This window comes from Oncorhynchus clarkii, chromosome 7, assembly GCF_045791955.1.
Source record: "Oncorhynchus clarkii lewisi isolate Uvic-CL-2024 chromosome 7, UVic_Ocla_1.0, whole genome shotgun sequence".
NCBI lineage: Eukaryota > Metazoa > Chordata > Actinopteri > Salmoniformes > Salmonidae > Oncorhynchus > Oncorhynchus clarkii.
In genome coordinates, this window is record NC_092153.1 from 59,960,205 (window position 1) to 59,971,925 (window position 11,721).

Below are 11,721 nucleotides of genomic sequence, written 5' to 3' on the forward strand. Positions count from 1 at the left end.
GCCAATGAAGAAGTGTTTCCAAAAACTGAAATAAGTGCATGTGGCATATAAGGAACTTAACAGTTTCTCTTGTAGAAAATATATGTATGATAGTAACAACTTGGTTGTCTACAATGTAACACATTTGCTAAATACCTTTAAGGTTGGAATATTATACAATTTATTTAAAGCTACAAATTGTAACTTTTTAGGCGACCCAACCAAATTTACTGAGAAATGTGAGTTATGGATCTTTAATTCCCATTGAAAGCAAGTCTAAGAAGAGTTAGATATGTTCTATGTGTGCTATTTTTATGCTTTCTGTTCTGAACTTTCGGTTCTGTACGTCAGCTGAATATACAATATTTTTAGTTATGGAAAATATAGTTCACAGCGGTTTAGATGGTACAATGACTCTCTATACAATAACTGCTTGTTTTGTCACATAAACTGAAGTTAGGCTGACTATTAGAATTTTAGCAACCAGGAAATGGCGGCACGATTTCTGCATAGTGCATCTTTAAGTAAATAAGTTACATTTGAATAAACACCTGCCCTGGGGCCAATGCGGAGCCGATGAGCAAAAGCACATTGGCTCAGTTTGGGCAGTACAGGGGGCCAATAGCTTAGCCTGCATAGGGCCCACATCGTGCCAATGTGGTCATGTTTGCTGGTACCAGTTTCCAGTAAGCATCATTATAGAAAACAGAACGTGTAAGCTGAGCCATTGGGCAGGGCTTATTTGTTGAAGCTTTGGCACGTGACGCCTACACCAAGTGAGACACATAGTAGCATTTCTCACAGTTTAATATACCATAGTCTCTTATTGGTTTTAAGTTTCAGATAGTATCAGTCAATTTCCTGTGAAGAATTTTACCACTGGTTGTTATTCTTGAAAATGTTGGTCTTGTCTCCTCTCCAACTTGTAATTCCTACACAACCTCCAATATGTACAATTCAGATCTGTCTACTGTTCTCCCCACATCCCTAGTTATGTCATGTCACCAGAGTTTGGTGAAGTACTGTATATCAAGCATCAGAATTACTGTTTCTGTCTGGACTTCATCTGGCTGTAGCATTGTGTTGCAAAATATATTTATTATATCTGTATCGCTGAACCCGCGTTACAGCGTGATTTGAACTTTAAAGGTAATGTTCCTGTGTTAGAGGAGACTGCATTCACAGTATGTCAGCTTACTCAGAAAATACCTTTCAATGATCTGTCTTGCAATCTGTAAAGCTTCAGCGATACAGTTTGAATAGAGCCCTCAACCTCCATAATACAGGATCATTGTGTTATTATTTGACTGATAATACCTGAAATATTTACATGCAAGCAATGCACATACTGTATGCCAGAGAGCCATGTTTCCCTTTTGACAACAGCAGTTGACAATAACAGATAACAACAACCACTGACAGTAGTAGGCATTGTTTTTATTTTATTTGATAAGGTAAACTCATAACATCTTCACAGAATTTCGTAGGCCTAGTTATGAAGAGGGAACCAGGTACATCTTCACATCATTATGATGTCCATTTAGTGAGGTTAGCTCCCTAGTCTACTCATCAAATCAAATTGTATTTGTCACACTCACCTTACAGTGAAATGCTTACTTACAAGCCCTTAACCAACAATGCAGTTTTAAGAAAATACCTAAAAGAAAGTAAGAGATAAGAATAACACATGATTAAAGAGCAGCAGTAAACAACAATAGCAGGGCTATATACAGCGGGTACCGGTACAGAGTCAATGTGCAGGGGCACCGGTGTCGAGGTAATTGAGGTAATATGTACATGTAGGTAGAGTCATTAAAGTGACTATGCATAGATAATAACAGAGAGTAGCAGCAGTGTTCTGGGGGGGTTCAATGCAAATATTCTGGATAGCCATTTGATTAGCTGTTCAGGAGTCTTTTGGCTTGGGGGTAGAAGCTACTTAGGAGCCTCTTGGGCCTAGACTTGACGCTCCGGTATCGCTTGCAGTGCGGTAACTAAGTGTGTGTTTAGTTGAGGTCTTTTGCCATAACCACAACACATTCTGAGGGAAACCTTCAGCAAAGTCCACTCATCTCAGTTCTGATTGTCTTGACAAGGTGGGAACATGACTCTGTACATGTGCCTGTATGACTGTGCATGCCAGGCTCAGCTTAGCTGTCTGTCTGAGAGCTGCTGGGTGTCCTGCATTAAAACATCCAATGTACATCGTCAGAGCATCACACTGTGTGCTGCTGCTGACACCGCCACAACCTATCCAGGCACCTTTACTTCTAAGAGTGTACTCATTAAAGGTTTCAAATAGGTACACCAAAAGGCACTTGCACATCTGAGCAATCTAATTTGCAGGTGCATGGCAACAGTTGAACAAGATGAAGGAAAAAGGAAACTGCACACTGATATTTAATAAGCTTACGTATCGGCCTTCATCAGAACTTTTGTGATTTCCCCAAAAAATGTGCACCCTTATGTAGACCTAGCAACACCCACATTCATTCTACACATCGAAAGGGGTTGGAGGCGAAGGAAAAACAAATAAGTGCTACCAAATAAAGCAATATGCATTTCATAAATATTACAAAAGTGTATAAGTAAGACGTATTAAACACTTCTGTAAAACCACAATGAGGTCATAGCAAGTTTTCATTCGTTATTGGGTACATCGTACGGAAAACATCAGAGTAATCTTAAATAGGCACATAATTCATGGTCAAATAGGTACACTGGGACCTCAAAGTATTCACTGTGCTTCACCCATTTTTTTATTGTCACTTACACGAGATAGATGCAGTGAAATGTGTTGTTTTACAGGGTCCCCCATAGTACAGTGACTTCTGGCACAAATTAGAGCCTTGCTCAAGGGCGCATCGACAGATTTTTCACGTTGTCAACTCAGTTATTCAAATCAGCAACCTTTCGGTTACTGGTCCAACGCTCTAAACACAGGCTACCTGCCGCCCCATTTTAACACCAGTATACCTCATTGGTGACGTCAGTTGTATATGATAGAGTAATAGCAACATAGAAGTAGTAGTCAAGATAAACCAAACTGATGTGCAAATCACATAAGGTATATGACCTTTATCTCTGAGAGGGAGTGGGTTTATGTTTGTATATATGTGTGACTTGTATCTCATGCTGCTCCTGTTTCCTTGGTTACGTGTGTAGGTGGTGGTGAATGCCTTGGTGGGAGCCATCCCCTCCATCATGAACGTGCTGCTGGTGTGCCTCATCTTCTGGCTCATCTTCAGTATCATGGGGGTCAACCTGTTTGCAGGGAAGTATTACTACTGCTTCAACGAGACCTCAGAGGAAAACTTTAAACCCGACGTCGTCAACAACAAGACTGAGTGCTTTGCACTAATCAACGCAAATTACAGTGAGGTCAGGTGGAAGAATGTCAAGATTAACTTTGACAATGTGGCTGCAGGATACCTGGCACTTCTACAAGTGGTGAGTTCAAGGTCTTTCCTATCAATGTTTTGACTTTTAACTCATTTGGCCCTCCCACTGTGGAGGTCAAAGTTGATTGGACATTGAACAGTACTTAGACTGCAGGATTCAATTCTCATATTTTTTCAATCAATGGCTTCTTACTGTACCTCTATCTCTTTCATCTTGTAATTTTCCTCCTTCCTCTTCAACACCTCATTCTAATTTTCCTCTCTTTCTGCTTTACCTTCATTCTTCTTCCTCATGTTTCTTTTCCCTGTTTTCTCACATGACTTTATATATCCCCTCTCTCAAAGGCCACGTTTAAAGGCTGGATGGACATAATGTATGCGGCCATTGATTCTCGGAAGGTAGGCCTGTCACTTGTATGAGATTTGTCTCCCTTTTGTTTGTTGGTTGGTATTGTGTGAACAGATGTAACATGTTCCAGAAGAACCTACCAATACTAACTTGTAGCGAAAAGGGCTTTTGAACCCACAACTTGCAATGTAATGAGGGACAATTTGGAGCTTGAATGTCTTTTTCCTGCTCTCTGTAGGTTGAGGACCAGCCGATCTATGAAGACAACATCTACATGTATATCTACTTTGTTGCCTTCATCATCTTTGGCTCTTTCTTTACCCTCAATCTCTTCATTGGTGTCATCATTGACAACTTTAACCAGCAAAAGAAAAAGATAAGACCTATTTTCCTTATTCCATGGACCTGTTGATAAGATAAAACTAGATTAAGAAGAGGTTCCCACATTCTTTGGCTCAACAAGGTTGTAACCAGAGGTTTTCTTGTCTCCCTTTACTTTGGAGGTCAGGATATATTCATGACAGAGGAGCAGAAGAAATACCACACTGCCATGAAAAAACTTGGCTCAAAAAAACCACAAAAACCTATACCAAGACCACTGGTGAGTCTCTTCCTATGGTTCCTTTAGCCCAAGGGCTGCTTTGGGGAGGGGTATTAGGAGTTATAATTAAGGTAACATTCAAAATACATGTCAAACTAAACTTTACTAACCAACAGACCTTCCAGAATGTACCCTAACAAAATGTGCCTTGCTTTGATTTGTTAAATCTACTAACTCTCTTTATCTTTCCTCCATAATGTTTTCTCTTTTCTCTCAGAATAACTTTCAGGGCCTGGTATTTGACTTCGTAACGCAGCAGGTCTTTGATATATCTATTATGATGTTGATCTGCCTCAACATGGTGACCATGATGGTGGAGACGGACGATCAGTCAGAAGATACTGACACTATTCTCTACTGGGTCAACTTCGTCTTCATCGTTGCCTTTACTACCGAGTTTGTGTTAAAGCTCTTTGCCCTTCGCCACTACTACTTCACCATTGGGTGGAACATCTTTGACGTGGTCGTGGTCATTCTCTCAATTGTTGGTCAGTAGTGATTTCATCACTTTCCTCCTACATGCAGTTTGCCTATTGCCATCCATGCCTGGTATTTGAGTCCTAGAACTTGAGTTGCTGTTTCAATTACTAGAATTGCTCTGTTTTCTTTCAAAAATAATCTGTGTAGAAATATCACATAATTATGAAATTTAAGGCTTGGGAAAGTGAGATCATATGTTAACATCTCCCCCTAGTGGCCCAACAGTCACAGGACAGTTTGTATTATTTAAAAATGTCTATATGACAGTGTTATGGATTTAAGGAAACATGCTAAAAGGGTTGCAGAACATACCAGCAATAATACATTTCTCCCTATCCTCTTCTGTCTGCTTCTCTATCCAGGCATGTTCCTCGCAGACATCATTGAGAAGTACTTTGTCTCTCCAACCCTCTTCAGGGTGATCCGACTGGCTCGAATCGGCAGAATCCTGCGTCTGATCAAAGGGGCCAAGGGCATTCGGACTCTACTGTTTGCCCTGATGATGTCCCTTCCTGCTCTGTTCAACATCGGGTTGTTACTCTTCCTGGTTATGTTCATCTTCTCTATTTTTGGCATGTCTAACTTTGGCTATGTCAAGCATGGGGCAGGAATCGACGACATGTACAACTTTGAGACATTTGGCAACAGCATGATCTGCCTGTTTATGATCACTACGTCTGCCGGCTGGGACGGTTTGTTGTTACCCATCCTCAACTACCCCCCAGACTGTGACCCACAACTGGAGAACCCAGGTGCACCGAATACAGGCGACTGCGGCAATCCCTCGGTAGGGATTTTCTTCTTCGTCATGTACATTATTGTCTCCTTCCTAATTGTGGTCAACATGTACATTGCCATTATCCTTGAGAACTTCGGCGTTGCAACTGAAGAGAGTGCCGACCCGCTCAGCGAAGACGACTTCACGACCTTCTACGAAATATGGGAGAAGTTCGACCCAGACGCCTCGCAGTTCATCACCTATGGCAAGCTTGGAGACTTTGCAGACTACCTCGAGCACCCGCTCCGTGTTCCAAAGCCCAACACCATCGAGCTGATCTCCATGGACTTGCCCATGGTGAGCGGGGACCGGATCCACTGCCTCGACATTCTGTTTGCATTCACCAAGCGGGTACTAGGCGATACCGGAGAGCTGGACATGCTGAGGGATCAAATGGAACAGCGCTTTATTGCGGCGAACCCGTCCAAAGTGTCTTATGAGCCCATTACCACTACTCTGAGGCGCAAGCAGGAGGACGTGTCGGCCAAAATCATCCAGCAGGCCTATCGAAACTACCTGGCTAGACGCGGCTTCAAATGCAAGCGCAGACCGGCCAATAACAACAATGTAAAGAATGGTGGGACGAATCCGGAAAAGGAAAAGAAGGAGGGCACGCCCTCCACTGCCTCTCTCCCCTCCTATGACAGTGTAACCAAACCTGACAAGGAAAAACAGGATGAGAATGAAGGAAAGGCAGGGAGGAAGGAGAAGGGCAGAAACCAAAAATCCGTCAGGGAATCTAAGTGTTAGAATATTGGAATAATAATAACAGTAATAACAATAATAATTATAATAATGTAACTTCAAGCAAAGCGAGAGGAAACCATCTAACCCACACAGATGTACAGATTATTTCATTTGCAAGAAAGAAAAATAATAATATTAATAATTTTGTTTAAAGACTTCATACTATTGATGCAGAGTGAAGCAGCTCCGTCTCTTACAGCTTAAAGAGACTTGAACTTGATTTAAACCAAACATAATCAGCGTACTGTGTGACATTGTTGCATCTAGACTACTGATCTTAACAAAATGGAATGAAAAACAGACAAAATATGAAAGAAATGGGCAGTTCCCTGACTGGTGGACTACACATAAGGAACAGAACTTTTCACTAAGAGGAATGAATGAGAAACGCTGATAAGGGATCTAATGTGTGGGATTCCCGCCAGCAATGGATTCCCATGGAAATACAGAGCTATGCAGGAATAACATGGAAATACTGCTCGACTTGAAGAATCACCTTCGAAAAGCAGTCAGAAGGGACTCTGTATCATTGAATTTAGTCATTCATGGAGCACATTTCTGTACATTATCAGTCTATATGAACAAACAGAAGAACAGCTGAGGAGAGAAAGACAAAACCCCATAGTAGCCTAAAGTAAGGGTTTTCCATTTGGGTTGTTAATGCTGAATATAGTATCTCCACATAATTTGAGCGGCAAAAAAAGGTTTAAAAAAACAACAACAATCAACAATTTTCCCATGTCACATAACTCTTCCTCACCTTCTATCTTTGTTATACCCACATCAAAAGGCTTTTATTACATGGGCTTTCACACCAATTTGTTAAGGGGCTGTTGATTAGGGAGTCATCTTGGGCCAAGGGCTTACATTTACTCAGTCATATTTCCAAACAAATACATAAATAATTGTGCTTGTTCAATGCATAGAAATGACTTGCATGATGGCATGTTTTGATCAGAAATCTTGCATGAATAATCATAGTCCACAAGACACTAATACTCAGACCACAACAGTGGCTCGACCATAGGTTTGAGGTTGTCCACTGTCAAAAATTCAACGTTAGAAGTAAATCATTAGTATTGTGATGATACACTTTGTGTGGAATGAATACCAACATTGTGGATTGTATGAGGAGAAATACAAAATGTTATTGCTGCTATGGGATGCAGAAGAGAAGGGAATGGATGTCTGTGTGTATGTATTATTGAGTGGATCTGGTGGATCGTTTTAAACCTTAAAAAGCTTATATATAATTTGAATGCAGCAATATCACATACCTAATCGACCATGCCATCTGCCTTTGTTTTTGTGTTGGATGAGGGCATTGTGGGAGTGTCTAAGTGTGCAGGGAATTGATGTAGCAAGGTGGTTTCCATTTCTGTTTTTTTCTCTAAAGGAAATTTAAACTGTTCTACAAGGTTTAAGTGTAGAAAGAATATTGTATTTCTGTTTCCAATAACTGCTGTTTTATTTCCTTATCATGTGCTGATTCATTTGTACATGTTGTTATGGTTATCTAGTCTGTATCATTTTAACATGTATTTTCAGCCATTTCTTTAATGTGGTTGAGAAAGTTCATCTTGTGCTAGGAGATTAGAGAAAAACAGAAATTGGTGTATGTGGAGAAGCCTTGTTGCTCATCGTCACCCCTTGTCCTTGGAATGGGAGTGGGTGAACAGTACCCCCTGCTGCCTATTCTGTTTTTTTGCTGTCATTGTTAGACAGAGATCCTAGAACTGTACGCAATGCTTGAAGAGTTCACCCCTTTATCTCAGGAGATATTACAGATGTATTATAATGAGCTCTGCAACTAAATGCAAGTTAATGTGATGAGAGTATTTATGAAACACGTTTTCCTATGATTTTGTGTGATGTTATGCTACCCTATTCGACAATGGTCTCGGCTGGCAATAGCTAGGGCAGCCAGTCTATCAGGGGCCACTTTAGAGCTTCCTGTAAAAGACATTTAGAAATATAGGGCTAGAAGCATCTCAGTGAAAAAGCAACATTTCGCTCGCTTGTAAGGGCAGCGTTTGTATCAATAGTAAATTATATTAGTGGTTGTGTAGCTATGGATTTAGGTTAGGTCTGAATAAAATACAACAATAACAATAATACTGCTCACCCAAATATCAGTCATAGGTACTTAGGAAACAATGTGAGGAGATGTCATGAAAGGGAAAATGGATATGTTAGTTTGAGCAGAACACTCAATTCTATGAGAGGCAAAACAGGTATGTGAGCACGAGAGAGCAAGCCCCATAATTCGAAATTTTAGAAAAAGGTGCTCCAAAACCTCTCATCGGCCATTTTACTCCACTTACCTAGCAAGTATATCTCGTAACAAATACCAAATAATGAACAGAGCACTTGATGCATTGTAAAGGTACTGAGCCGTAACACGTTAAGAAGACACCCAAGCTTTTGCACTTCCTGTTGTGCAGTGATGTCACTACCTTCCTGTTTATGAATAAATCCCCAATCCCCTTCTCAAGTTCTATGGTCTAGTTGCTGCATGAGATCTCCAAAATCAGTGTGGGTGTTAAGTTGAACCAAATAAAACTCTGAATGATAAGCATAAAAGCAACTGCTGTCCATTTTTCTCCATCCCCATCAAGGATATACATGTATAAATGTATAAACAGAAAAATGTAAAAACCTTAAATCAATTTGAAAAACAAAATGAGAAAAAATTATGTACAGTTCAGGCTGTGTTGTAAATGGCACAAATTGCTGAAGTTAAGAATGAACTTTTTAAGAGACTATAAATAATGTAATATATCATTTTATTTTATGCGTGCATGCATGCGTAGTTTTTTGTAAATACAGAAATACTTAAACTACTGCTATTAATCTAATATGAATAACCGTAAATAGAATGGCTTCCAGCTGACACCCCTTGTCACACTTGTTAGACTCTGACACATTTGTTAGGTGGAGTAGATTTTTGGAGTCACTTTTCACATTAAAAAAGGGAGTAAATAAAAAATCTATATTAAAAAGAAAAAACTATATAAATAAAAATCAATACATATATAGAGCTATACACACACACACACACACACACAGAATATATAATATATATATTCTAATATATGTCCTCAACTCTCCCTTCCGCTCCTTGTACTGGGGAGAATGCAGTGCACCCGACTGTAATAACTCCCATTTCTTTTTTGTGTGCAATATGTTCAGTGAATGACCAAAACTCTGGCCTGCCCAGGGTCACTATGTACTGGGGAACAGCGTACAATGGCTGCTTGCTGAGGATTGTGTAGCCTGCGTTGGTGAGAGGATTGCACTACCAGCACACCCTTTTGTACATGTGTGAAGATGTCTTGCCCACAACTTCTCCCACCTCTTCCCGCTGAATATAAACACACAAACACATACATACTGTACACACACACACTCTCCACCCTGAGACAAGCCGGCGCTGGCCGGTCATTATGCCCCGGTATCCTGAGCCTCAGGTCGCCTTGTGTGACAGCTTTTTACTTGTTTTAGCGCTGACCTTCCTCCAGGTTCCCCCTAAACACACCAGTGCAGTTTGGATTTATTGTTATTTTCTAAACAATGCATCTGATAATTTCAAGGTTTATTGCTTTTGTTATTTCTATTTGTTTCTTGGTGCAATATCTCTTAATGGCATGTGCCTTTCAGCTGCCTTTTTAGACTTTACAATACATCAGTAAAAATGATATATCCAAACCCAATGGTTTAGTGAATCAAAATGGAGAGAAAACATCACCTAGACTAGATCAACAGAACTAACATCTTATAGTAAGTAATCTATTGCAAGTGCTCTCTCTGTATTCTGTTCACTGATCATTTAGCTGGTGAGAGAGCTTGCCTTCTGTTTTACACTTGGGTTCAATTCTGGTGTGGATTTATGAAATTATTTATGTAGCCTTTATTTTGTAGCATGACTGAGACCTGTTATTTGTTGGGGTTTTTGTGTTGCCAAAAATATTTTCTTAAAGCTTTTTGAGTGTCATTGTTATCTCTTGCCACTAATACAGTCAGAGAGGACAGTGTTGCACAACCACTTGGGACTAAGTGAGAATCAGTGAAAGATTGTCTTCATTTGAGCACGAATCAATTTCCAAACAATAAAGCAGCCTTCCAGTTATGCTTCATAGTGGTGTCTTTTTTTTCTAGAAAATGATTAACTACAATTTATGTATATACATGAGAGGAAAAAGTTTCTCATTTGGTTTTCATCACAGACTTTAAACGAATTTCAGTGTAGATTTACAGTAATAAACAGAAAGACTAGTCATCTGAAATCACAGCAAGGTCAGTGGTGGATCTTGTCTGCAAGCATCTAACCAGTAACTGGCCATATCTTTATTAAAAGGATAATACCTCAAGTAGCACAGCATTTTGTGTGTGTGTGTGTGTGTGTGTGTGTGTGTATAAAGTGGCCCACTGAATGAGAGAGGGAAGGAAAGACGGAGGGTAAAAACTGTGCTGCAGTGCAGATAGATGAATGCGGTGGCCTGGGCTGAGTCAGCAGCAGCCTGCTCTCAATACTGTACTGTAGACCTCCCTCCCTCCCTGTCCCACAACCTACTGCACACAAGGGGAAGGGGAAGGAAATAAGAGAGGAAAAAATACATGAGCAGTAGGAAGACAGAGAGAGAGGAGATGCTGGGATTTATTCATGTGAAAAATGTATGCTATGTATTTCAATGTAAAAAAAAATACCTGGGCATATCTAAACTGATATGTGAATGCACAATTGTAGACTCCTAAATCATACACACAAACAGACATTTTGTAATAGACTCACATGATATTCTAGTTTAGTGGCACCTTGCCCGGCTCCTTATCTTTCTCTCCTTCCCCACTACCAGCCCGTTGAAAAGTTTATGTAATTATACTTTCCTGTGGATATATTGTCTCACATTCCTACCGCCAAAAGGACCAAGCACACCGATAAAAAACCGGTAAACATGAAAATATTTTATTCAACATTTTGGCTTATAGAGGGTGTGAGAAGAACCTTTCTTGATTCAAAATGCTAATTCCTGCCGGATGTAGTGTTATGCATTTCAACGTCGGGTTTCCAGGCAACGCATGACAGATTAACGGGAATAGTTTTGGAATGCCGAGCCATTGGGCGCGTTGGAGTGGTACACTGAAAGCAGCCGACTGTAGACGGAACATATGCACCGACAGCAAATTGGACATGTTGTGCAGTTTCTAGGAAACGCAATAATGGCAGACATGGAATTTGCCTAAATAGAGCTCGCCAGCGTGTATTCCTAAAACACGGAAATAAATTACAGCTGGTTCGTTCAGCCATTCCCATGGGAAAAATTAATTGGGAAAGAATAGAGTTTTGGAATAAAGCCTGAATTTAACACGCTTAGGATAATTTATA

At 40.2% G+C, this 11,721-nt stretch overlaps 1 protein-coding gene across 1 annotated transcript in view; it reads left to right on the forward strand.

Annotated features, from left to right (window-relative positions):
* The window catches only part of LOC139413573 (sodium channel protein type 8 subunit alpha-like), a 107,822-nt gene extending 97,358 nt beyond the window's left edge, over positions 1 to 10,464 (forward strand). The window contains exons 23-28 of the mRNA XM_071161089.1: positions 3,145 to 3,429; positions 3,726 to 3,779; positions 3,968 to 4,105; positions 4,226 to 4,330; positions 4,548 to 4,818; positions 5,173 to 10,464. Of these exons, the coding sequence (XP_071017190.1) occupies positions 3,145 to 3,429; positions 3,726 to 3,779; positions 3,968 to 4,105; positions 4,226 to 4,330; positions 4,548 to 4,818; positions 5,173 to 6,338 (2,019 nt within the window). The 3' untranslated portion in view covers positions 6,339 to 10,464. The remainder of the gene's footprint in view (positions 1 to 3,144; positions 3,430 to 3,725; positions 3,780 to 3,967; positions 4,106 to 4,225; positions 4,331 to 4,547; positions 4,819 to 5,172) is intronic.
* Positions 10,465 to 11,721: the final 1,257 nt, after the last annotated feature.